Source organism: Taudactylus pleione, unplaced genomic scaffold (assembly GCF_031769625.1).
Source record: "Taudactylus pleione unplaced genomic scaffold, aTauple2 ptg000758l, whole genome shotgun sequence".
In the NCBI taxonomy this organism is placed as follows: Eukaryota; Metazoa; Chordata; class Amphibia; order Anura; family Myobatrachidae; genus Taudactylus; species Taudactylus pleione.
In genome coordinates, this window is record NW_028285160.1 from 3,042,953 (window position 1) to 3,057,634 (window position 14,682).

General features: G+C 43.9%; 1 protein-coding gene across 1 annotated transcript in view; it reads right to left on the reverse strand.

Annotated features, from left to right (window-relative positions):
- The window catches only part of ITGB8 (integrin subunit beta 8), a 145,903-nt gene that overhangs the window by 80,553 nt on the left and 50,668 nt on the right, over positions 1-14,682 (reverse strand). The window contains exon 2 of the mRNA XM_088457356.1: positions 4,502-4,587. Within this exon, the coding sequence (XP_088313482.1) occupies positions 4,502-4,587 (86 nt within the window). The remainder of the gene's footprint in view (positions 1-4,501; positions 4,588-14,682) is intronic.

Consider the following 14,682-nt stretch of genomic DNA (forward strand, 5'->3'; position numbering starts at 1 on the left):
CAGAGATGTAATGTGTATGTCTTTAGTGACAAGCACTGTATGTAGACTCCTGTATTGTATAGTGCTGTAGTATAAAATATGATGCGGTTAGGATCCGGACAAGCAGGATGCCGTCTGCCGAGACCCCGGCAACGGAATCCCGATCACAGAGACACACCGGCGCCGAAATCCCGACATCGGGATCCCGGCAGACGGCATCCTGATCGTAAGGACAACGGGGAAAGGTAAGTACCAGCCATGGGGGGGGGGGGAAGGGGTGACGGGGACATAGTTTTAGGCACCCCGGGGGGAGTTAGCGTTAGGCTGCGGGAGTGGGGAGGTTAGGGTTAGGCTCCAGCAAGGGGGTTTAGGTTCAGGCACCACTGGGGGGGTTTAGGGTTAGGCACTAAGAGGGGAGGGTTAGGGTTAGGCACTTACCGGGAGGGTTAGGGTGCGGGGTAGGGAGGTTTAGTATAATATGACTGGATCCCCCTTAAATATCAGTGAGTTACACTTACAAGACTACGAAGATTAATGTTTCATTTGCATTAGTACTAATTGTATGGTCCATTCATCATGTTAATTATCAGGGATCAGATGGCCTCCAATAATTAAGTATCCAACTGGTTGCGAGTAGCAGCTGTGGATACAAACTCACCGGAGCAATTCAACATTGTGGAGATGGCTGATCCGAAAATGAAATGTCTCCCCGATCTCCTTCACTGCTACTTCTGTGACAGTGAAAATTAGCACTGCCGAGTCTGATTTGGCAGTGCTAGGGCCCCTGTGTGAACTGGGCTTCACGCAGGCACACAAAGCCCTGGCCTCCGGTGGAAGGAGCCAGGCAGGAGCGGAGTGATCCTAAAAGATCCCTGTTCGCAACCTGGGACTTCTTCCCATAGGGAAGGTGCAGGGGTGCGGGAGCAAACGCCATCTGAAGATGGGGACAGCGAGTCAGATTGGAACTGAAAGGTAAGCAGGAGATACGAGTGATATATCCTGCATTATCTTTATAATGAATAGCCCCGATCTTTAATTTCTACAAAGTAGGCGAAACCGTGAAACTATTAATTTTCACCTGCTCTTGTAAGAATTAAGTGATGATGAATAGACCATATACTCATTAGAGCAGTTGACACTAAAACATGGACAATGAAAAATAAAATTTTGGTGACCAACACACAGGGGTGCCAAGAGGGGTGGGGAGCGGGTACAAATTACCCGGGCCCGGGCTTCCTGAGGTGCTCGGTGGGGGCCCGGGTCCGGCGCCGCTCCCCCTCCCTCACAGCAGCCCAGCACACAGCGTGTGCTGAGCTGCAGTTGGAGACTGCTCGTGGCTGCTGAGCAGCAGCCACAGCAGTCTCCTATGCCTGTGGGGGGGAGCGATCACACTGATCGCTCCCCCCCCCTGGCTTTGCGCCGGGCTGAGGGGACTCAGAGCGCTCCCCTCGCCAGCACGCGGCGCTGAAAATCTTTACTTTTTTTTCGAAGGGGGCGTGGCCACGCCTCCCACGATTAGGCTACGCCTCTTGTTACCCGGGCCTGCCGCGGCTCTTGGCGGGCCTGCCAACACATAGAAACAATACATCTTAAACCAGAACAATCATTAATAGAAGAAACACAGAAAGCTGATATTCTAACAGCAGTTACAGATATGCATAAGAAGGAATGACCTGTTTGAAAAAAAGCAAGTGACTCCTATCTTTCAGAAATACTTGTTACTGCGTCAGTCACGTTTAGCATCTGGCCACCAGGTGATCGAGTTGTGATTCCAAGAGGCCTGAAATGCACTCACGACATAATATTCATATGCACACTGCTTTCAGTGACTCAAGAGCTACAGTAGAATGATTATATGTTGACCTGGCATATCCAAGGCCATTGAAGAAAAGGTGGAAAACTTGGTGGTTTACCAAGAAAAGCAATCAACCATTCCAAACTAAACTTTGTTATCACATGAGGACTTGGCACAACTTAGTAACTGCCAGTTATTATTTTAAGGGACTTGGGAGTTTTTGTTGATTGTGAACTAATTTTTAAACATCCAGAAATCCTCAAATGACCAGATTGAACATTCCATACGATTATAACAAAGTTTAGGGCCTAATTCAGACCCGCTCGCAAGCGGGCTGATGTCCGGACAGTGTGCACACGCCGAGTGCGCGAGCCCCGGAGCAAGTGAGAAATTCACTCGCTCCGGGGCTCGCTACAAACAGGACGGCTGTCAATGTTGGTCGACAGCTCGCCCCGTTTTGTAGGCGGGGAGGCGGGGTGGCTGGTCAAACGGAGGCGTTTCTGAAAGAACGCCTGCCGTTTGAGGGCGGCCCTACTGACATCACGAGTGATGTCAGTAGTGAGCTTCCTGCTCTATTAGAGCAGGAAGCTCACTGGGGATTGCGCGAACAAGACCCTACCACAAGGGTCTCGTCGCAAGCCCGATGGTCGCAATGGTCACGACCATCACCTGGCCGCACGCGAGTGGCCAGGAGGCCGTTAGTTTGTGTAGGTAAGACATGGCACTCCAAGGGAGACAGTTTCCATGCCTTCTTCCAGTAGATGGGTAAGTGTATCTGCATGAGAGTGGGACATGTAATTAGCTACTTTCAGAACTGAATGCCCCCAGTGAGCAGGTAAATTGAGCTTATGATTCAGTGGGGCAGATGTATCAATAATCGCATTATTCACATGCAAATTATCACTTTTTCGCGCGATAATAAAGGGCTTTTCCCTTGTATCAAACTGAATTCAAATTTAAAATGTGTATGTTCCTGCGATAAGTCCAAAAGTCCACAAACCAGCCTCAGCATTAGACCAAGAAAACTATAGCAAAGGTGAATATAATTTAATAAACACAATAATTGTAAAATATATTATGGACATGGTATTTTACAAGACCAACTGTGGACAATAATTATCAAACTGTGTGAAAATGGGCTGACCTATGGGTCAAACTTAAATTTTATACGGTTATTTGGGTAATATGTTTTTCATTCATTTTACTGATGCACCTAGATATGGCAAATAACAAATTAAGGACATCAAGTGATTGTGTGAAAATGGGTAGTGAAGTCACCAGGGAGCACAGTGTTAAATTTAGCTAAAATGAGAGTAGATGGGTATTTGTAGGGTATATAGAATATCAGATGTTTTGACAAGTGTAGAAACTCTATATAATTTGCCATTAAAAGATATCAAAAATGAAAGCAATCAAATTTGAAAATAAAAATCCTTTTCTGTGCTTGATACATTTGAAAAATATCACTTTAAAAACAAAAAACTAAAAACACTGCAATGTTTGGGGATATTTTTACAGTGTGACAGAGATTTGTGATATCTAGGGACATATTTATAAATTATTGTGTTTTAAACATGATAATTGTAATTTCTTATCACTGCTATTTGCGCCAATTAGAATTCTATTTTTGTCCAAATGTACTAATATACACATGCAGGGACAGGGGCTTGGAAAGGAGTCCGTCCCTGTGATGTGTAAGAAGTTAAATGATCGCTACTGCAAACATTACACTCCTCTTTCATACTCCTGCGCAGTACTGAGCAAGTGCGGTCTACTGACCACGAATATGCGGCGGCTGTTGCCAGGGAGGGTTCCGGAGGAACCCTCTCCCTTTAATTGTGCAAAGTGTAGTCTACAGCAGCTAATGCCCTCTAAAGATGGCGTTAACTGCCAGGGCCAAGCTTGGTAAATCTGACAGCTTCGCTGCCCGCATAGAGAGCTATGGGTGTTGCAGCTGCTGTCGGAAACGGAGGGACCTTTTATGGTTCATTGGGGATCATTAATATTTGTGGATATCACCCTGAAAATGGCTGGTTTTGGGGGATATCCTGCAAATTCTGTTTAAAAAAACTGCATTTAATGCCTTAACAGTTAAATCATGCATATAGTGCTGTTTTCACAAAATTATCACCAAATGGCCTTGATACATATGTCCCACTGAGAGATCTGTTAGAAAACTTCAATACTATGTTCAGCCAAACATTAAGAACTTCTATAGTAATGAAGTCATGTTATAGTTGGGGTTCAGGTTATATGCTCTCATGTATGTACAATCCTATATGGTGTAGTATATTAGACAGGACCTGCTTACATGGTTTTGGCTTGTGACGCTGATACATTTGTTGTATGATTCAGCTGATTGGACTGGATCCATTTTGGGTAATTCTTATTCTACCATTGTACAAAGCCTTACGTACAGTATGCTCATTCCAATTCTTCCAACTGTAGAGTGGACCTCACCTCTGTGACGGACAGCCAACAAAACAAGGCCACACCTACTTTTTGTTGCTCCTCCTTTATTCTACACAGCTAACATTTCCCTGTGATATGTATAACTATAAACACACATGCTCAATCTCCTTCTGCACCCCCCCCCCCCCCCCGGAGGACAATGTGGCTCGCCATTATTTACATGTAATCACAACTGTCCCTGGACGAAATGCATTAAACACAATTTAAACATATTTCTGTATGTTCCAGTAAATAATGAATAGACAAATTACACACCTCTTGAGTACACCATCCACACTCTGGGCCAAGTGCAAGGCATTTTGTGCATGAAGATGCGTTTGCAGAGGAACACTTGTTTTCGGCTGCAAGAGAAAGAGTGGAAATGAATGTACAGTATGGAGTTTATTTGTATAAAGGGTGTCTGTTACAATAACAGCCATTGGAGAACATTTGTGAAAACCGACACATAGATAAAAGATGTTGTTTGTAGCAACCAATCAACCAACCAATCAGATGTTTTCATTGTCTAAACTTCACTGGATAAACTACAGAATACTGTACATCTGACTACAATACCCCTTTATCCTTCTTACCACACAAGTCTCCTATATAAAATCCACATCATTTATTCTAAATTTGAAACTCTGTGTTTTACCTTGTTTAGGACAGTTTTAACAGAAATTTGGCCACACTTAGGCGCGATTTGCCAGTATGGCCGATAGTGAGCCATTGATACATCTATGGTATTGCTCCTGTTTTCTGGCTCTACCAGCTGTGACACTGGACCAATTGCCAAATATTTGCTGAGCTATCACAGTGGGTTGGGCATGTAATACCGACCCTAGAAGCCCGACAGATCATAATCCCGATGCCGGCTGGTAAGTATATTTAACCCTCTCCTCTCCCCCCCTAACCCTCCCTTGGGGGTGCCTAACCCTAAGACTCCGAGGAAGATGCCTAACCCCAAGTCTCTCCCGTGGTGCCTAACCCTAACCACCCTTCCCGCATCCAAAACCTAACCCTCCCGGGGGGTGCCTAACCCTAAAATCCCCCTCCGGTGGTGCCTAACCCTAACCCCCTTCCCCTAGCCTAAACCTAATCCTCCCCCCCATGGCTAACAAGTCTCGATTCCCGGCTAACCTACGTTAGGTATGCCGGGCGTCGGGATTTCGGTGTGGGGCTAATAATAGGCAACGGTATTTAGACATCTATCTTTAGTCCCATGCTGGGCCTTCAGTGTCGGGATTCTGGCGGTCGGCATTTCGGCCGCCGGTATCCTTCCTGACTACATCCCATCACAGTGTGTGACCAGTATAAGATGACTCAAAACAGGAAACACTCATTTGCACTCAACTATGTAATAAGATTAACAGCTAAACATGCTTACGTACAAACAACATATATACCGTTTTAAATGAACAAGAAAAAAAATATACCAGCCTTTGTAAACTTAAATATGCCATTAATTTAACAGAATACATCATGCACATAACAATATGTTGTGGTGTTTCTTGTAAAAACAACATTTACAATTATTTCAATTGTTTCATTAAAAACGGAATACCTATTAGACGGCATATTTTCATCTACTGACAGGAGTTAGGGCTACCACACTGCATGCTTAGAATACCACATTTATATTAAAATAAACACATGCTTAAGTGTAACAAGTAATTACTGGTGAACTAGGCATATATGTATATTTTTTTAATTTGCTGTAAAAATGCTTTGTATTTAAAATAATTAGGGCCTCATCCTTAGGTGGGAGTAAAGCAAAAAAAGCAAGTCACTGTGATTCAGAGGTGGGCAATATTCATGTGCGGCTGCTATTTCTTATGGATTTGCATGTTGCAAAGCATTGACCAATGGACCAATTGTCAAATATTTGCTGAGCTATCACAGTGGGTTGGGTATGAAATACCGACGGCTTAAAAGCCGTCCGGACCCCTTTGGTCTTGTGCAGTGATGTGCGATGGACTGAATAAACCCTGCGATGCCCACTTTGCATATCTGAGCAATACTGAATTTCAATAGTGGATCCGATCTCTTCACACCAACGCACCATCGGCTGGAATATCGTCTCCTCGAGTAACCCCTGGCTAGTGCAATCTTACTTTTCATTTTCTCAAAATATGGCCAGTGTGGCTGCGGTGCTGCAAAAGAGAATGCAGCCGCATGCATGTACACGCCCATTGCGCTCTCATAACATGCCCATTAAACGGCCTCTTTCTGATTCCACTTCAGGTCACCTCCCAGTCGCCACCCTGAAACGCCCATAGATCGCAGGTGCCGTCTCTAAAATAGCGATATGTACCCAACTGCATACGCCATCGTACACCTAGTTTTGCGCATGCGCAGTAAGGGCTTCCTCAATTTTTTGCGCAAGCGCAGTAGCAAAAAATTGCTCAAGTGAGCAAATATCACCCCTTCGTGTACCTCTGTTCTGTGCGCAAAGCCATGTTGCACCAGCACCACAGGCTGGGCAGATATAAAATGCATAGAGAGATTTACATTTGGTTTGATTTAACCAACTTGTCTGGATAACAGTTTTGGCCATTTTCTGGGGTTTGGGAGCAAATGGCTGGTTGTCATACATACAGTACCAGATTTGCATTCCAACCAACTAACTGGATGGTAGGGTGAAGGTTGGCGGGCCTAGTGTTTGGCCAGCTTCAGTCTTATTTGTATAGTTGTTTTCGTGGTCCAATCTAATTCTCCTTCACTGTTAGAGAGCCTTTAGGTCCTCTAAATGGGATATTTGAATAAATAACAAAGGCAAATCATATAGGCCCATGGAATGTACTATACAGATAAGCCTAACCTTTACTTATCTTGGTACACATGCACTTGGCATTTTATATATATAAATGTATTTTTCTCTAGTTACTACACTAGTAGGAGCTTGTTGTTTTAATTTCTAATGATTTATTACATCAGATGCATCACCTGTTCTTCTAAATAAGAGACGCCACTTTATTGCTATAGGGTAGGGGCAGCAGTGTGCTGTACTCCAACTGCTTTGGAGCGACACAGATGTGTATTTCCACAGTAGCCAGAGTGCCAGACATTGCCTAGCCCTGCTATGGGTAGTGTTTGTTAGGCATATACTGTAAACATGTTGGTATTATATACGTATACTAGCTGATGTACCCGGTTTCACCCGGGTAGACCTTAGATATTTTCTGTTTCCATTTCCAGCTCATCATTCCAATAACACATTAATGTTTCACCTCTACAGGAATGCATCACTGCTATAATAAGACATTACCTTCCCTCACCTGTGTACTAACACATTCTACTCCCTCACCTCTATAGTAACACATTTCCCTCCCTCACCCGTATTGTAACACATTCAACATTCCCCTCCCTCACCTGTGTAGAAATACAATCCCTCCCTCACACCTGTTGTAACACATTACCCGCTCTCACACCTGCTGTAACACATTGCCCTCACTCACACCTGTTGTAACTTATTCCCCTCCCTCATATCTGGAGTAACATATTCCCCTCCTTCACCTCTGTAGTAACAATTACCCCCCTGCTAACCCCTGTAGTAACACATTCCCCTCCTTCGCCCGTTTAATAACACATTACTTTCCTTCACCCCGCAGTAACAATTTGACATTCCCCTCCCTCACCTCTGTAGTAACACATTTCCTTTACTCACTATTCAAATACTGGAGCCACACCAACTGCCAGTGATATTTGGCAGCACTTGTTGGTGACAGTTGGTGTTTGAATATGAACTGTACTGCAGCCACAATGAGACAGTCAGTGAGGACATTGCACATGAGGAGGAAACATTTTAGCCATTTTTCACCCCATTTGAAGTCGAATGTCGAAAAATCCCATCTTAGTGGCACCTACGTCATGGAAGGAATATACTCCCGGATTTTCGTGTTTCTAGGACCAGGGGTTTGGGCTGGACGTTGATGAGTCAGTCAGTCAGGACATTTAATTTTATATAAATAGATTGTATCGGTCGCAAAGACATAATATTATCTGAATAGCACTTACTGTATTATCAGAGTATAGTATTTTCTATATACAACAGTAGACATACCTGTTTTTCTGCTAACACTAAGGCAAACATTTGCAATGACAAATTTGCAGCACATAGACATTCAATGAGTATAAAGGTTCACAAAAATAAATAGTAAAAGTCCAAGCAGTGGATCAGTGTGCAGAAAGCCTAATATATACTAATCCTTCCTCAAGTGGAATCATATAATAGCTTTTAACTTGGCTCCATGCACTTACAGGGCAGAACGCTCTATTGCCAGCGGCATCTATGCAGTCAGGCAGTTTAACAAGTATTTCTTGCTGCCAGTAGAATGAGACAGGAACTACAAAGAATTGGCTGTGGGTTTCTCAGTACCACTTTGGTTTCATGGGTTAGAAAAACAAACAACCATCAACGTCATAGGTGGCACCTTGCTGCACTGATCAACCTGGGATAATAAAGAGGATGGTACAATGTTTACAGTACACGAGGCTGGCCAATGACTATGAGCATGGCTTATATAACGGTATGCGTTCGGCATCCCGGCGGTCTGGATGCCGATGCTCCAATTACCGGTGCCGAAATTCCTAAGCTGGTCAGAAGCCCGGCACCTTCATCCCGACCGCCGGGATTCCGAAGGTAAGTATCGGGGTGTTAGGTTTAGGGGGTGGGGTTAGGGTTAGGCACTAGGGGTAGGGTTAGGCACCAAGGGGGGGGGTTAGGGTAGGGAGAGGGGGAGGGTTAGCATACCTACCACCAAGTGTCGGTATGTTAACCCTTTCGAGATGCCGGCATCGGGATTCTAGAACTGGGATCCCCAGCGCCGACATCTCATACCGATTCCTATATAACGTGGCCATGGCTCTACACAACTTGAAGAGCTACAATCAAATACAATGTCGTCTCATATGATTGTTCAATGCAGCAATCTAGTGATGACCAATTAACAATACACAGAGCAGTCTTGTGAATTCCAAAGATATTTCATTGAATTATTTTATGTATCCATTTAACATTTATTTATATGGCACCAACATATTTAGTGGCACTTTAACCTTGGGAACAAAAACGGTAATAAAGGACTGTAATAAGTAACAAACAGGGAGGTAAGAGGCCCTGCTCGCAAGCTTACAATCTACAGAAAATAGGAATAGATACATGAGAAAAGGGGAGAGATTTATCAAAGCTTGGAGAGAGATAAAGTAATAACCAATCAGCTTCTAACTGTCATTTTATAGGCTGTGTTTGAAAATGACAGCTAAGAGCTGATTGGTTGGTACTTTATCTCTCCAATTGTTGATAAATATCCCCCTATGTGTGTGGCCAGTTTTCCTTCAACAGAGTATAGCAGCAGTTTTCCACTATAATCCTATAGTAACCCCAACAGGTTATGTTTTCTGTATATCTGTCTGTGGAAACAGACGGGATGATTACTGAACCAGCAAAATAGATTAATTAAGGAAATCCATAAAACATGAGCTGTTGAGGGTACTTGAGGAATTGATTTTGAAAACCACTGGAGTAGAAAGATGTTACAGAGGCAGAATAGGTTAGAGCAGTGCTTCTCAAATCCAGTCCTAGGGACATACTAACAGTGTATGTTTTCCAAATTTCCTTGTGGGTGCATAGGTGTATTAATTACAGACTGACACATTTTAAAAGTTCAATAAGTGAACACACTGGGCCTGATTCAGACCTGGTCGCAAGAGCTGTGCGCTCGCAACCGGGTTGATGGTGGGCCAGTGCGCATGCGCACGACGGAGCCGGCTCCGTCGTGCGCATGCGCAAGACCCGGGTTGCGATGGGCACTCCGTTGCTCCGGGTCTCGCAACAAAGGGGGCGTGCTGTTGATGTTGAGTGACAGCACGCCCCCTTTGGTGGGTGGGCCAGAGTGGCTGCCCAAACGGAGGCGTTCCCATGTGAACGCCTCCATCTGGGGCCGGCCCCACTGACATCACGAGTGATGTCAGTGGGAGAGATTTCGGCTCTGTTAGAGCCGAAATCTCTCTGGGGCTTGCGGCAACGAGACCCTACCACAAGGGTCTTGTCGCAAGCCCGATGGTCACGATGGTCTTGACACCCACAGCTATGCGGGCAGCCAGAAGGCCGTTCAAAAAAAAAAAATAGCCCGGCCCTGATTCAGAGTGAGCGCTCTGTCAGAGCGAGCGGCTCTGAATCAGGGCCACAGTCTGTCACCATAAGTGACTCAAATATCAGTTATCTAATTCAAAAATACTAATTCTAATCCAAGCATGGTCTTAAGAGATTGGTAAAAAAAATTTTTTTCAAAATAAAGGACACAGGGGGAGATGCACTAAGCATTGAAGAGAGACAAAGTACCAACCAATCAGCTCCTAATTGTCATTTTTCAAACACAGCCTGTAAAATGATAGTTAGAAGCTGATTGGTTGGTACTTTATCTCTCTCCATTTTATTTCTCTCCAAGGTTTGATACAGCTACCCCTGTCCAATTGCAGACTATTTGAACATGATAAACACAACTATAATAAAGAATGATTCCCATTATGACCACGGGGAGTCTTATTGTATAAATAACCTATCCGCTTGTATCAAATATTGAATCAGGAGGAATACATAGTTGGAAACAAAAGTATCAAGTGAAGCACCACAAGAATTACATCCTTATACAGAACTGATTGAAAGACATTGCTTTAAATCACACACGTGTTCTGTCTCAATTTGCATATTTAAGCGTCTATTACACTAAATATAAGATACACACAGGTACATAGTAGAACCAAAAGTTTTTAATCAGCACAGATGGTGTAATGGTTAGCATTACTGCCTCACAGCACTGAGGTCATGGGTTTGATTCCCACCACGGCCCTACCTGTGTGGAGTTTGTGTACTCTCCCTGTGCTTGCGTGGGTTTCCTCCGGGTACTCTGGTTTCCTCCCGCATTCAAAAAATATACTGGTAGGTTAATTGGCTCCCAACACAAATTAACCCTAATGTGTAAGTGTGTGAGCATGTGGTAGGGAATATAGAGTGTAATCTCCACTGGGGCAGGGACTGATGTGAATGGCCATCTATTCTCTGTAAAGCGCTGTGGAATATGTGTGCGCTATATAAATAAGTGGTGATAAATAAATGTATCCTTTTATTTCTCCACACGTCTTTTGTATGTATTTTTATGGTCCAATTATTTTGTTGATGTTTATTAGATTTATCTATATATTAGTTTGCTAAGTAGGAGCCGAGTTCGAGCGCCACAGGTGTGCGTCCTCCCTCCAAAGGCTCCTAATGCAGCAAACGACGGAACAGACCTGAATGAAGAACCATTCTGCACTGGGAATGGCGGGGATGGAGAGACTAGTGGGCAGTACAGAGTAGCGGACTGTGGTGACCTGGCATATGCCGAGTTCGATATACTAGTTTTAAATAAAATAATAAAGGTTATATTTAATTAAAAGTGCAAAACGCATCAACAATTTATATTCTCTTCTCCTTGTTGATTGCTATTACAGATGTGTCCTCATACATTATTGCTGTCCCACTAAACAACCCCTCTCAGAGCACCAGGTTCCATGTGACTCTGCTGGCACCAGGCGTCTTTTCTACATCTTTTTCTCCCGAAAATGTGTCTTAGTGGCAATGCAATGCAATTAGGATGCACCAGGTGAATTCACTGATTAATTTGATATGTAACACATATCTGTGTGCGACTGAGACTTAATCTGTATACGAAGTGCTACAATGCGTCGTTGTGTCTTTTTTCCACGGCAAATTCCATTGTGCTTCCTATACAGACTCAGTCGCACACAGACCTACTAGTGTCACATATCAAATTAATCAGCGCAGTGCCGTGGTGCATATTGCTGCATCTCACTGTGACTAAGAAGCATTTTCAGGTGAAAATATCACAAAAAATACACTCAGAAACAGGAGAGGGACCCATAGATCTAAAAAGGGATGTGGTCACATTGGCGGTCTGGCTAACACTTCTTTAATCCTGCATGTTACAAGATTTATCCACCAAGCTGGTTGTTGTAAGTGCCTCATAGTGACCCCATATTTCCCATATTAGTTCATCTCACTAGTTATATAAATCAATTTTGATAGTAAATTTCATCATTAATGTACCTCTCTCTTTAACAACTGAACCATCTGCCACGCATCAGCGATCAGTACAAAGAAATTTTATATATGAGACTTCAGAAGTGTTATAAGTACCCTTTGTACATTTACTACAAAGTGTAAAATTACCGGCTTTCCATCAGACATTAGTAACGTGCTAGTTACCTGTAAAGGAAATGTGAAGGTTCTATTCTAGCTTGATCAGCGCATGAATGTCGGTATAATGTAACATTTCCTAATAAATGTTTGATATGGAAATACAAACAGAAAGCAGTCACCATATAATTTTTGGAATGTGTGAAGTTACACCTACTTTGCTGTATGAAATACTGCTTTCCTGAAACTATTTTCCATTTTCCCAAACACAATAATAAATGTCTGAGAAATATGGAAACTTTTAACTGAACCCAACTAACCGGTGTATTGTTTAATCCATAGTTTTATATCTAAATCATGGGAGTATTTTGCTCCAAAAAAAAGTGGTTTATAGAGGATCGTACAGTCCTGAGTTTATTTGAGCTCTTTTTGGTAGTATACTCAGTGGGCCTGCAAAAGTCTTCAAATAAGTGATTTTGAGGGCATTATTTCAGGACTTCCATATAGGTAGCTCTGAGTTTTCAGCCTTCAAATTCAAAAACAACCAAATTATGGGGGGGGGGATGTAATATGTTGCGCATATTTTTACAAGGTACCAATGCTATTCTCCTCCATCGTGTGGTCGTGATCTAATCATAGGGCGTTTACTGTCAGAAACCATGCAATGGATGTTATAAGTGGTTGCTGTGATATTAAGATGCTAATTTATTTGCACTCCAATTTGATGTAATTAAGCACTAAATTGTATGCTCACATTTTGGGCCTCATTCAGAGGCGGTCGGAGGATGCAAGCGGTCGCTCAGAAACTGGGCGGCTGCTTGCATCCTGACCGCCCGCCCGCCTCTGTTTTGGTCGTTAGGCTGTGGGTTAACACCCACAGCTCTAACGACCGCTAGGGTGATGGTCGCGATGGTCATTGACCATCGCGACCATCGGGGCTTACGACGAGACCCTAGGGTAGGGTCTCACTTGTCGTAAGCCCCGGAGAGCTTCTGGCTCTGTCAGAGCTGGAAGCTCTCCACTGACATCACTAGTGATGTCAGTGGGGCCTCCCCCAAACAGCAGGCGTTCCCATGGAAACGACGACATTCTGCAAAATGACATCATTAAGGTTAGGCTGAGGCAGCGGAGAGTTTGGGTTTCCAGTTGATCCCAAACTTTTTTGAACCACGGCGCCCTAGAGTATCTGCATTGTTTTCAGGGCACCCCTAAGCCAAAAGTTTGTTATTGAGAAATTTTGATTTTTTTTTAAAAGTATTAAAGTGAAGTAAACTGGGCTAATCTGTCATCCTTAGGTTCAGTGATGTGAGGGTGGTGGACAGGTTTGCGCTTCTGTTTGTCCTTATATTTACATTACATTGAACAAAAATAATTTTATTTGGTGCTAGACCACCAACCTGAGGCACCCCTGCAAGTGTATTGAGACACCCCAGGGTGCCAAGGCGCACAGTTTGGGAACCAATGGGTTAGGCACTCAGTATTCCACCATGGCAATTTAACCTGAATACTGAGGTTTTCGTTTAGAAAATACAACTCATACATTAATATCTTTTGTCGTAAAAGAAAAACACAAAGACAGAGTTTTCAATGATACAAACAACTTTTGTGCCCAAATCATATAATGCCCCATAGTTGTGCCCCCAGTTCATGTTCTGCAATATAGTTGTAATTATTATAGTTCATGTTCTGCAATATAGTTATTAATATATTATGCCCCATAGACATCTATACAGCCCCATCCCTAGTTAACACACACACACCCTGCTCATCGCGCCACAGCCCCCGCACCGTCCCTCCGACCCGCACTGACCAAATTGACTTGAAAAAACAAATAGCGTGGCCTCAGGCCTCCGGCCCCACAGCACCCATAACCCGAGACCACCAACCTGGTCCGGAGACAGATGTCACCTCCTGTGCTGCTTCCCTCAGCCTGTGCTGTGTAGAGTGCTGGCTGGATGTCTTTAAGCGCGCGGAGGGGAGAAGCCCGCCCCCGCTCTGTGCTGTGCTGGGGGGACGGCGCATGCACACAGAAAGGGCTCTGAGTGCCCCTCTGGAACGTGTGCCATAGATTCGCCACCAATGCACTAGGGGGTTACAGTTAGGCTAAAAGAGAGAAGGGTAAGGCGCTAGGGGGTCAGTGTTAGGCTACAGGAGGGTGCGGTTAGGCACTAGAGGGTTAGGCTGCAGGAACAGAGGGTTAGAGTTAGGCATTAGGGGGGGTTAGGGTTAGGCTGCAGGAGGGGAGGGTTATACACTAAGG